We start from the raw sequence: 13,123 nt of genomic DNA on the forward strand, positions 1-13,123 counted from the left end.
TCTGGTAGATTAACGACTGTATCTGACAATACGTGTGTGCGACCCGAAAACGAAGCAGAAGTCAAGCCCGAAATGCTAGCGCATCTAATTTGTATTTGGCGTAGCCACGTGAAAAACCACCGTCAATTTGTATTAAAAAGAACACTGCACTTTTCAATTTTCTTTTTCCTGTCGCTTCCCAAGTCGATGGTGCCGAACCAGGATCGGCTGCCCCAACCACACTGCTGACTCCGTTGACCTGCAGCACTTGATCTGGACCTATCCTGGCACGGCGAGCCTCCGCGCCCGCTACACATCTGCTCACCACCATCACACTTACGAAGACTGGACAGCCCCCAGTACCGATGCCAAGCGCAAGCTTAGTGCCCTGCTAGACTTCATCTCGGGTTCCCTTCTAGGCCTCAGATCATCCGTATGAATGAATGAATGTGATTTTTGCTGTGCTGTGCAAAATACCATAAGAGTGCAAGATACCATAAATCCGGGCGAGTAATCTTCAAATAATAGAGAACACTGTAGACTTGCGAAAATTAATGACATTTATTCCGAGATGCAGTCACGAGGGTTACTACAGTGACAATTACAGCATTTCGCTGAAAGAGGCCTCTTCAGTCGTTTTTATGCGATTTTCAGTGACATCCAAATTATATATATTTTCTTCTTGGATATTGTAGTGCTCGATCTGTGCAATACGATTCAAGATTTCCACCGGGGTGGCGCAGTGGTTACGGCGCTCGACTACTATACGCACAAGGACGCGGGATCGCCTCGGCGGACGCTTTTCGGTGGACGCGAAAAGCAAGGCGCTCGTGTGCTGTGCCATGTAAGTGCACGTTAAAGAACGCCAGGTGGTCAAAATTTCCGGAGTCCTCCACTACGGCGTCTCTCATAGCCTGAGTTGCTTTGGGACGTTAAACCCCACAATCCAACCAACCGATTCAAGATCTTTTCATTTCCACCATAATCCCATTACATATTTTCGTCCTTTTTAACTTGCGTAGGATTACTTATATGGATCAATAATATAAATGCAGTGTGGCGTGTGCGATGAAAGCTACAAGAGAGGTAACGAAAATGAGACACAAAGTAAACTCATGACAAATGTAAAGGGCATGAGTAACGCATTGTTCCCGACTGGCATGTTTGATGTCACCGAAGGCTCTCCCGCTGCGGGCGCAGGTTGAAGCAGTGCTGAGGTCGTAAATAATGCCCGATGCAATCAGCCCGAGAGCGTGCAGATGGCGCGTGTGCATTTAGCGGGGCGCAGAGACGGCCGAGTGTGACGCATCGTCGTTGCAGGCGTGGGCTGCGCCGACGCACCGCCGACAAAGCGTGTAATCCTATGCGTGTAACCCAGGCGCAGTGATGACTTGAGCAACGGCGTGGTAACATTGACCTCGGAGCTCCAGATCAGATCTACACAATGCTCCCTCCTTATTCTGGCAACAGTAGTCGGATCTTTTGCTGAGGCGTCTCTCCGTTTTCCCTGCTCAAATTCATGGGGAATGCGAAACCGCCCTCGTCAACATCGTCAGGCCACAGGCATATTTAATGCGCACCTGCCTTTTGCATACACGCGGTTGCCAAAGTATTATTGGAAGTTCCTTTTTGAGGGTTCAGTCTAGAATCAGATATGCAAATTCAAAGGAAACCAATCAACGCTTGAGGGGTGGCCTCAGTGTGCTGACCAACGTTTTTATACAAGTGGACTTCTATACTTGTTTTGGGTTTGACTAACGTTTAAAAGCGCCCGCTCAAGCGTTGATTAATTTTCTTTGAAACTCCTCGGTGCGATGTGATCGCTTTGCGCAGTTTTTAAAGTTGGTTGTTTTGCCTTGAATCAGCTGCCTGTAACAGCGCTCAAATCAGTTGCGTACTTGTACTGCTGATCAAACTGTGCAAACTGTAGCGCGTGCTCACCTGCGTTGCAAGACATATCCGAAAGGTACTGAAGCCACAGGGAACGCTAAGAAAGAGCATGGAGGCAGATCAAATAGAAAGGAGTGCTAAACCAGGCACTGCGAAATATAGTAACCCGTTCGTGACAGCTCCCAAACACGAGATGTGTGCCGTATATACTGTCCATAATGCTGCCAAACTCTTTTTCTCAAGTCTGACACAAGGGTATAAGCTAACGGTGCAGTGCGTGGTGCGGACGTTGCTGCTTTGAAAGGAGAGGTGAAAGCCTCTGCGATGTAAGCACATACGTTTTGCGGTTTCCACTGGGCGCAACTATGGTCGAAAGCAGCTATTAGAAACGACGAAGTCACCTTGAAATATGCAGCTCAAGAGCTAGGTGGTGAAGTTCGGCAAACAGAATTAACACCACAGCCTACTACCAGAAAACACATTGCAAACAAATGAGCCCAAACGCAGGGCCTTGGTGGCATTTACAGCCGACGAAGGCCTGCGAATGCGCCCGTAGCTTAATTTATGCCGAAGGTTTTTAAAAATACTGCGAGCGATAGCGCAGTCAACTCAATTAAGAACTGTTCCCAGTCGCCTATGCTAATCTGCAGAATTGTTTTCGTTCACTAAGACTAATTAGCTATTTTTAATTATGGGCTTCAGAGAAAGCGTGTCAATGCAAAAGTTGTAAACCTCTAAAAACTGCTGGCTGCGCTGTTTCTATGAAACTAGCGCAGCGTCTACGGAAAGTGATTTTCTTATCAGCCGAAAATGACGCCTGCCGCAGTAAAAAATCTTCATCGTGACTGCGCCCCGAAACGCGTTCGAGATAACAAAATCCGCTTTTCTGGGCCATGCTCTATACGATGAAGCTGGTTGTACGCACTTGGCAAATATGATTTAAAATAACAGCTAGCCAGGTGGCAGTATTGTTTGAAGGCCTATAAATAGGGCAGCGTAAGTCGTAACGTGATGGAAACAACTTAGCCAGCCGTTTTTCGAAGAGAGCTACAACTTTTCTACTGACACGTTTTCTCTCAAGGCAATTAAAAATAGGTTATTAGTCTTAACTAAATAATTATCTTTGGTGAACAAATTAACTACTGCAGTTTAGTATAGCTGACTCTTAACACCTCGGAATTGATTGCACTGGGCTGGAGTACACAGAATTTATAAAACCTTGGGTACATTTAGCTCTAGAGCACTATACCCGGCGCACGCACACACACACACACACACACACACACACACACACACATATTATATATGTGTGTGTGTGTGTGTGTGTGTGTGTGTGTGTGTGTGTGTGCGTGCGCCGGGTATAGTGCTCTAGAGCTAAATGTACCCAAGGTTTTATAAATTCTATATATATATATATATATATATATATATATATATATATATATATATATATATATATATATATATATAGAAAGAGGCCTTCGCAGTCAAGGCAGGCTACTGATTATGATAGCTCTATAGCAACGGCCGTGTAACTGAACGATTCTTTTTGCGTTCTTTTCATTTTATTATCTTTCTTTTTTGCTGCTACACCACTGACCTCATAGGATGTACCGCTGACACCTAGCGAATAATGTGATATTTGATAATGCTTACCAGGGGCAATACGCCAAGAGCTGACTGAAAAAGAAAAAAAAAAACAAAGAAAACATTACATTTCACGGGTCAACTTCTAGGGCTCGAACGTCTTAGAGTAATCTGCATAATAATAAAATCAGGATACATTATTCAGTTATATTTCTCCCCTACTGCACGCTTCGTTTCGATATCAGTAACTGAAACGGGGCTATGACGTCCTACCTATGATTGAGGTCACGGGTGGTGCACGGAAGGTATACGATATAACAGCTATTTGCCCGGTCGTCGTCTTTAAAGCTTTTGGGGCAGCTTAGTGGCATATAGTGTAGAGCTTAAAAATGGCGAAGCAGCTTTCGTACGCATTCCGTGACACGTACTCGACTTGCGATGTCACATTGTCGCCATTCGGCTGTCGAAGCCAAAACTATCGAAACAAATATTTATTAAAAATTTATTATAAAATGTTTACGTCATATAGGTACACTTTCTATGCTTTAAGTACTATTGGGACCATGAAAGCGGGCAAAATAAATTTAGATTCCCTGTGTCTCGAAATTCTGTTGCGTGAGCTGAAGGGATTAGTAAATTTTTATTAGGCAAACATTCTAAAAACGTCTTCGTAATGCCATGCTTTAATCGCAGAGTCAATTATTTTCATTTGTCTGCACATTTTATTCTGAGGTCCCTAGTCCGGCCACGGCATTATGATCATTTGACGTTTTCAGTAAATAATAAAAGCGCGCAACCGGCAAGGACAGTCTCGATTGAACCTGCTGCTACTTAAAGTATTTAATTTCCAATGTTTCTTTCCAGCTGTACAAGAGCTGCAGCTGACGTCTTTTTGATTGCGCGACGACACATAAACGATTCGTTTCCACGAGTATTTTAATCAGACGGGTCAGGCACCATTCACAGAAGACATTGTGTCCTTTGAAAAACAAATGAAGACCCAATAGCACTGGATGTCGAATCGTGTTCCTCCTGGCATACGACTCAAATACCGACCGCCGCTGCTGTCGTCGCTTTTTTGTGTCGTTCAGTAAAGGAAATGTTTGTTTTGGGACGCATGTGGGTAGATGCCCTGACCTGCTTCTGACACCCGCTGTTTCCTATTGCGTGCTTTTTGAGTGTCGCGTGGTTTCCACGTGGGGCCAATGCATTGCATTCTGTTATGGGCAGTTCTGGCCTCTTTCAACTGTAGCTCGCATAGAACCGAAAAATATAGCAAAGCATAAAGAAGCTACAGTGATGAACCGATGTCAGAATTTTGAACAAAAAAAAAAAAAAGAAAGCGCGATGAGCGTGGCAAGGGCCATCCCGCCGGGGCGAACCTATAAGGTACTCAAAACAGGCGTCGGCCGGGAGGGAGACAGGACGGTGTATCGTCGCTAGAGTTTCGCATGCATGCGTGCCACCCATGCGCGGAGGAGAAAACAATGCGCGGAAGAGCGTTTGGGCAATTCCGGACGCCCCTTCCCTTCTTGTGCAGGCCGCCGTGTCGAAACGCGTAAAGCAAAACTGCGGACCATGCATTCTATCGGAATCCGGTGTGGCCCCTGTGGCGCGTGGAGCATGCGCAGTGCGCAACGCGGCTGTCCCGACACCTGTCCAGTTCCTCCACGTGCAGTGCACGCATTGTGCCCCTGACAAGCTTAGGTACACCTGCACAGTGCTGCTACACGGACCTGTCTGCAACGTTTCGCATACCGTTTCTCTTGTTTAGATATACATCTCGCTGCTGCGAGTGATTCATAAAGCACAGACCTGTTCGTTACATCCGCTTGCCTGGAGTGGGCGGCACACAACCTGATTTCGAATTTGGTCTCGCGTTTGGGGCTTTCTACTGTTACGAGTGGACCTCATGGATTCCTCCATAAGTGCCCTACCCTGTCCGTCAGAAGGCATTTTTGTTCTACCAATTGCACCACGCGCGTAATGCAGGTGTACGCTCAAAGGCATCAGCAGAGCTAGGAACACGAGAGTGATATGCCTAGCAATAAACCCTGACCCAGATGGCCGCGAGGCAGTCAGCGTATACCATTGAGGCACGATTGTACCTTATAGACAGTACGGTCCCATCTGTCGCTTCGATTATATGCGCAGGTATGCAATTCGCATAGCACAGAATCGCAATAACGCTTCGCCCAGGTTATGGCGGCTCTGGACATTTATTTGACTGAAGTCGAAGATTGGATAGGTCGTTCAGGGACGCTGTATCTCACATTTGGGGGGCCCACATGATGTTTCCTGCCCTGATTGTGGCGGTTTCGGTGACATTTAGGCCTTTCGTCGTTCTTTCACAAAACAATGCAATAAAATTTCGGAATTCAAACACAGGGAACAGCGAAACCAGGTTCTAGAAAACACCTCAAACAAGTATCGAGGAAGTCTTTTTCATTTACGTTAAACTTTAAAAATCGAAAAAAAGCACGACTTTAACGATGTTTAGCGTGCCATTTCCCGTAGAAAGTAACGACAGTCAAGTTTCATTTTTTAGGCAAGAAAGAGCACACATTCATTTTTCCAAATGTCGCCATAGACGCCTGCGCGAGCTAACATGCTTTAAGGAGAAGTTGCCCTTAATAAATGATTTTTCCTCACTTTTAGTATAACGTCAAAACAAAAGTTGTTTTTTTTTTTTTTTGTAAAAATAATCTTTCTGCTCGTTTTGTCACAACGTTCTTCAATCTGTATAACTTTTTGCGCGCTGGAAAGAAGTATCAAACATTTTACTTGTCGTCTTTCGCGTGTAATGACCCAGAAGCTATGCTGTAAATTCAGGAGGAAGTGCTTCGGGTTGCTGCAGTTGTTTTGAGTTATTCTACTCGAACTAAATAACACTAAAAGTGCAACACAAAACATGCGACTCTGTGCTCAAGGCGACAATGGAAAGCGCTGCTTGGTCCCCGCATAAACCCGAGCCGTTTTAAATGTTACAATTCTTTAGCTATTCCTCTTTATACCGCCATTAGGTCACTGCCACTTGTAACGTCAGTGCTGATACGTACCTAGCTGCGACAACCATACACTTGAGTATTGAACTGATATTGAGGTTGGCGAAAAATATCAAGGATCGAGATAGCAATCGGTACATATTACGAACCCTATTGCTTTAGCGATGAGTAGCACAAAATCACGGAAAATGCGTTGTGATTCAGAAACCTTTGCCTTCTGCCACCTACCATAAACTGCTCAACACTTACCACAGTTAGTTGGCAAGTGAGAAAATGAAGAGTGGGAACCACTCTGCCCTCTTGTAGCTAGAGGCGCCAGAGACGAAAGGCCTTAACATAAAGGACCGGATATATTTAAAAATTAACCTCATTCAAGAATATTGATACGGAGCAGCAAGCCGATGAACAAGGAGAACAGAGAAAAGATGGCCGAATGACGGTGATACGGTTTAATTAAATAATCGCGGCGGGCCTAGCTCGAGCTCTCCTGCCCCGTAACAATATGAAGGCTTAGGGCGCATAGGCAAATAAAGATATTTGATGACTAAAAAAAAAAAACGCGTGTAGTTTTTAGGGCGCTCAACTGTCGCGCTCAGTGATGCGGGATCGGATCCCGGGCATGGCGGATGCTTTACGTTGGGGCGCAGAGCAAAGCACTCGTGTGCTGTGCGATGTCAGTGCACGTTAAAGAACCCTAATTTTCGGAGCCCTTCGGAAATTACTCTTTCCATAGCCCGAGTTGCTTTGGAACGTTGATCTCGAGAAAATAAAACAATATATAACCACAACTTCGTCTCTATACAGTCTAAGTCATAGCACATAGCGCATACCTCGCCGCTTGAATCGTAATCATTACCCGTGAATTATTTTTATACTCTTAGGTCAAGCCAAACCGGTTTCTCATAAAAATTTAGCTTTTATCCAGTTTGCACAAAAATAAAACTGAAAAAAAAAATTTGGGGGATATTTAAGATTCGCCTTGAAGGGTATGACGCCACAGCATAAGCTACCAGCATGCATAAAAAGCTCCGTTGCAACCGAGCCGTATGTTCATTCTGATGTCACCCTTCTATATAAAAGGAGAGACCCGAGTTGGCATATCTCCTGCCAAACGTAATGTCAGGAAGCCCTACGTCCAATTAGTGCTCGGCCATGTTAAATGTGCCGCCATAAGCGCCTTTGTGTCACTCAGCCCATATGAACTGAAGCAAATACTGGAGTGACCAAAGCTAGGTATCGGCCGTGCAGACGTGCAAGCGGAATCCACTTGCAGAAACTTTCATCACTTCTAGGATATTAAGCTGTCGCTGTTTTTCATTCGAGCACTCAAAAGTTAAGCGTGCAAGTAACAAATGCAAAATGTCGATATGCTGGGACTTCTCTGCCAGCTCAAACACTGAAAAGATTATGTAAAAAAATAAAAAAGGCCATTCAAAATTCCGAGTACACACTCCTGCTCACGCGGAGCTCCAGGCGTTCAGAGGCAGTGTCGTCAGTGTACGCAGCTTAATATAGCTGTCGCCACTCTGCTGTGAATGTTTTGCGTGACATATGCGCCTTTATAGATCCACGGCACGTTAACTTCGTGCCCGCAAGCTTGGCCATCACATTTTGAAGCGCTGAAACGTCTTCGTGCCGGCTTAGCCTGGCTCGAAAGCTGTTGAGCAGCGTGCAACCGATCTCTCGCGCGTCGTCCTTTTCGAGCCCGTGAATAGGAACGCGCGCTAGGCGTGACGAAAAGTGCGGAGATGACGGCGAGCCAACTCCACGCTCAGAGCGCGCTAAAGTCAAGACGAGCAGAGGAGAAGCTGAGAAAGGGGGGGTGTCCCACGCATTTTAAATATAGCCTCCCCCAGCACGCCGCTTTGCATGAGAAGTCGAGTGGCAGCGCAGGCTACTGCCCTGCACGCCAAGACGCGCACGGATGAAGCAGACTGCGTCCCTATATAGCCAATGGCCCTAAGCAGCTGTCTGCAATATACTCTGTTACACGTTTACGAATGCGATCCGCCTGCAGACCTCCCATCTGGGACCATCTGAATGCTAAGAATACGCTTAGAGGCGAGTCTGGCTTAAGTTTATGGGCCTTAGGGTCCCGAAGAAACTGGGGTTAGGAACATTTAGGCACCTATTCGCAACTTTTACGCAAGTTTAGCGGTATTATGTTTTGAATAAATAATTAGCCCGAACGGGGAGAGGAATTTAGGTTTCCGTTCTGAATTGTCTCTGTCGGTATCGGTTTATAGACATAAGCGCGCGCCGAATGGTTCATAGCCGTTCGTGAAAAAATTGAGAGGTGAAAAATGTTACGTTTAGAGTATGAACTGCTTTTGGTATCCGTTGTTGTATCGCCGCCTAGAAGAACCCAAAACGCGAACCTGAACGAAGTTTCGTAGGTCAGCTGCTCACGTTCTTCACGCATGCTAAAGTAGCACATGCGTAGTCTTCACTCCGCGCTGGTTTCGTGCGCAAAACTGAAAGGCGTAACACTATCCCCCGTCTCGGTGAGCAGCTCGTATCCACCGCCAGCAAGAAGGTGAACCTAAACGAGCTTCTGCAAAGCTGACATTTAGGAACACCATCGCGCTTCCCTGTGGATAACTTAAACGCGCACTGAGGTCGAGCACTTGCAGAAGCGGAAATGAGGCGCCATTGAGCAGAGTAAGCCTCCTTTCATGCTCACTCATGACGGCAACGTGGAAGGTGACTGTTTTAGAGCGTCGCCTCTACTGCGGACATTACGGAGTTCGGAGTGATGCCGCACCAAGTGATATTCTGCATACCACTGGGTAACATCATAAAATTATGAATAAAAAAACAATTCTAGTGTTTACATTTAGGCTTCAATTCTACCATCGACGTGTTCCCTTAATGTATCATGAGCAAAATGTTCGATATCAATGTTCGGCTGCGTCGAACGGCTTGATTTTTATCTTTATTTATTATTTTTTTAACCGCAGACAAATGCAAATAGCGAAATCGTCAGACGTCGGATTGACAAATACTTGCTCCAAATAAAAACCACAAAAATCACTACCGCTAGAGAGCCTGCAGTAGAGTAAATCGAAACTCAATATACTTTTTAATAATTTTTTGCGATACGCCAATTTTCCGCACTTGAAAGACGTACTGCATCAAGGCGATGAGGTTTTAAGGCAAAATATATTTTTGAGCATCTTTGCAGCCTTTCAGGCAGACAAATGGCGCGGATTTTTCTTTAATGATCTACAAAGTGTCGCTGTCTGTTTTCCGCATGCGACGCGATGCGTGACAAATGAGGCCACCTGTCAGTATTCTTTTTCGCGTCGACGCAAACTTTTGTGACTAAAGCCGCGTCGCACTCGTGACTTCACGCGCCTCACATTTGACGGCTTGAAATCGTCTTCCCTTATACGTTGCCTGGCGCTTGGTTCCTCGGCGGAATAAAGGTACAATGCATCGAGGCAGGCATTAAAACCAACGTTCGAATCACAATATTCTACGCTGATGGGGTTGCTGTCACTGGCCATAGCTGAAAAAAGAAAGGCTTTGAAACTCGTGCGAGCTTCTTGCTCAGAGTGAGCCACACAACAGCGGTGGAGAATATATATGCGAAGAATATGACGTTATGGCTATGCCGAAATGAATGGCATAAAGCTTGCGGTCGCGTTTAAAGTTCGCTTTTGGGTAGTCTGGGGGAATAAAGATTCGAGCAGAAAGTGCGTTGTCAGGCCACTAATATAAATGCATTGCCCCCGTCAGTGATTCCTGGCCAATGTCGAGTGTGGGGCCCTGTGAACTACTATAAAATGCAGACCGTGAAACTACTACTCTGTGAATAACCGCTTTATGATCTTCTACTCTATGAAGCGAGCAAGCACGGGCGCCTGCTCAGGTCGTTTTTGAGGACCTCTTCGCGCTGGTTGCGTTATAACGCTTCTCGTGCGTAACGACGATTGCACAACGCACGCCCAACTACCGAAGCCGATACACCTGGCAGGATAGGCGTGTGAGCCATGCAAAGGTTTCCGCGTACTCGGGAAAATACTAAGTGGAATATCCCTGCTTCAAGGTAAGTTCACTACGGGACGATCGGCAGTACGCATAAAATTGTACTGCGTGTCTCAATATATTTTTATGTGTGAACTCGGAAGAATGTAGATTGAATTTCGTAGTAAGGAGAAAGGGGGCTCACGCGTTTACACTTTCCCTCCAAAAAAGGACACGAATCGACTTTGTCAATTTCATGTAAACATGGCTACCCGGGGACGCCGTAGTAGAGTGATAAGGGTTTGTTCAGTCTCTCTTCAAATGAAGCCTCTAAACGGTAAGATACAGCCACGCCGTTTAGACTTGGGGGTGGTAGTGAAAGGCATTTTCAGCTGCAGTTACAGCTGCGGATTCATTGTGGTAGTCTCAGTAGAACGTGTTCGTGAGGCCCGTATTCAGACGGATTCTTGGACTCCGAGAGGAGACGCAGGATTCATTTGCCAAATGCTGCATCGAAGAAAGTTCAAGAGGTGACCGAGGGATTTTATCTCCTCCTTGATGGAGGCCGTCAAGTGATTTTATCTCCCGAGGACGTCGAATTACCCCGCTGCCGTAGTGCTGACAAGTTGTTGCGAGAACAGACGCAAGCAGAGACATGCGGCAGGCATCATTTCATTTTATTTGTTCCTATTTGTTCTTTCTATAACGGTTTAAGCATATTAAGACGTCTGCTGACTTATGAGACGCTTCGCACAAACATGAGAACAAGTCCGAAGACTGCCTTCATACGGGCGTAGAAACAGTGGTCCTCTGCGTTTCGCTAGCGTGCGATTTTCATGCGCATTTGATTAAAACCGTGGGATGCGTAAGACGGAGAGCCCATCGAAACAGCTCATCACTGCATACGGAAACATTAGGCACTACCTCCAGAAATAGGCACAACCTTTCTTTTCTTTTTAATTAAAAACCTCTTCATTCATTACTAAGTGATCTACGCGTTGGTTCAGTACATTCGTCAAGACATGGCACAATGTCAAAGCCAATGCTTAACGGCCCGTGATAAAAATGAGCGCTAAATAGATTGGGGATGGTTTTAATACAATATTTGCATTATTTCCTAGGTGTCCGTAGAAACAAGTGTGACGGATGCTGCGCATTTTCCCTTCCTGTGAGCCAATTATTATTAATATTTTACTGTTATTTCCTAAATGTCGATCCCTTCCATAGAGCACTGTCATACCCTGGACTAAGATTACGACAATCGCTTACATGCCCTCCGCGTTAATTTGCCTTCTCCACTCAAAGCGCGACAAGTGACCTACAAGAGGCGACAGTGGACTCTTGGCACTCACCTGCGGGAAATGTTCGATCCCCGATCCCTCGCTGTCAATCCTCATCGGAGCGGTCGAAGGCCCGGCGGACACCGCGCACACCGTCAGGGTGCAACCGATCAAGGTCAGGGAGACGACTCCCGAAGGGACACTTCGCCTCCGATCACCCGCGCACTTTCCAAAACAAACGACGCTCGCTCACAGTGCGCTCCGCACGCTGTTATGGTCGGCGTCCATTTAAAAAGACAGGCAAGGGTTTTCCGGGCCTCGCTCACGACGAGCAGAGAGGAGGGGCACAGCGTCGCCGGCACGTAACGCGAATTCTTCCTTCTCGCCTGGAGTGCTGCGGGATGGGAGGCTCCGGCAACGTGACTCCCGGGCGTCCGTCGGCGGGGAAAGCGGCAACCAGGTACACGGGAGCGGCGGCCGAGCGAGTGGGCAGGTACGACGAATTGTTCTTCCACCTGCGTCGTCGTCAGAGAACATTTACCGATTCCGGGGTAGCGTCATGACGCATAGCGTCGCGTCGTCCCTTTCCGCAGATCGTCACGGTTCAAGCGCCGCCGACAACAACGCCCGAGCGCGCTGGGGCGAAGGGGAGCGCGCGGAACAGCGCCCCTGCCCGCCGCCTACGTCGGTGGTGAGGCCACGGCTGGCGTCCCAGCTAGCAAAGCTAAAGAGCGCAACAAAAGGTTTAATTTTGGACCCCCCCTCCCCCCTCCAAACATCCGGCGGCGCCCGACTTGGCACACGCCTTCACACTGGCAGCCCTGCGAGTTTCGAAGCAGTAGACGCCCCTTAGCTAGCGCTGGGCCTTTTCTTCGGCGCTTAGCTGCCCGAACGGGCGTCCATTATTTGTCGCCGAGCTTCTGGGACACTTCTGAGAGGCGACGAGATGAAGAGGCTGCGCTGTTCGCCGGCCGGCGCTTGACAATAAAGTCGGCGCTCATTGGTGCGAGGAGTGCACAAGAGGCGCGCTTATTTCGGTCTCGATGTGAGAGAGGAGACCTAAAAGCGAAACCAAGAAGCCGAGGCCAGCGCGCGCGCCGCACAGCAGACGACGCGACGCGCATGCGGTCGTCTGCTGTTTGACGACGCCACCGGCATCATCGCTGGCCCTTTCGCTTTCGCGTATTTCTGGCGCTCCAGGACCGACCTCAACGAGCGCCGGGTCTGGACAACGTCTGTTTCGTGGAGCTCCAGTTTGGGCTTGCCTACAGCGGAGATTAAGAATAGGCAGACTGCGAGAGACGCGAACACGTTACCGTCTACACTTGGATCGATCAGCAGGTGACCCTGAAAACGCAGTCGATAAGATGACTCATAGTGGCCAGACTCCGAAGAAAGAACCCACTGCGTGAA

General features: G+C 47.3%; 1 protein-coding gene across 1 annotated transcript in view; it reads right to left on the minus strand.

Moving 5' to 3' along the window:
- RabX5 (RAS oncogene family member RabX5) overlaps positions 1 to 12,401 on the minus strand; it is a 58,432-nt gene extending 46,031 nt beyond the window's left edge. The window contains exon 1 of the mRNA XM_084597418.1: positions 11,783 to 12,401. Coding sequence (XP_084453544.1) covers positions 11,783 to 11,827 — 45 coding nt within the window. The 5' untranslated portion in view covers positions 11,828 to 12,401. The remainder of the gene's footprint in view (positions 1 to 11,782) is intronic.
- Between the last annotated feature and the right edge of the window lie 722 nt (positions 12,402 to 13,123).

Source organism: Amblyomma maculatum, chromosome 3, assembly GCF_055883805.1.
Source record: "Amblyomma maculatum isolate TAMU_Amacu chromosome 3, ASM5588380v1, whole genome shotgun sequence".
Lineage (NCBI taxonomy): Eukaryota > Metazoa > Arthropoda > Arachnida > Ixodida > Ixodidae > Amblyomma > Amblyomma maculatum.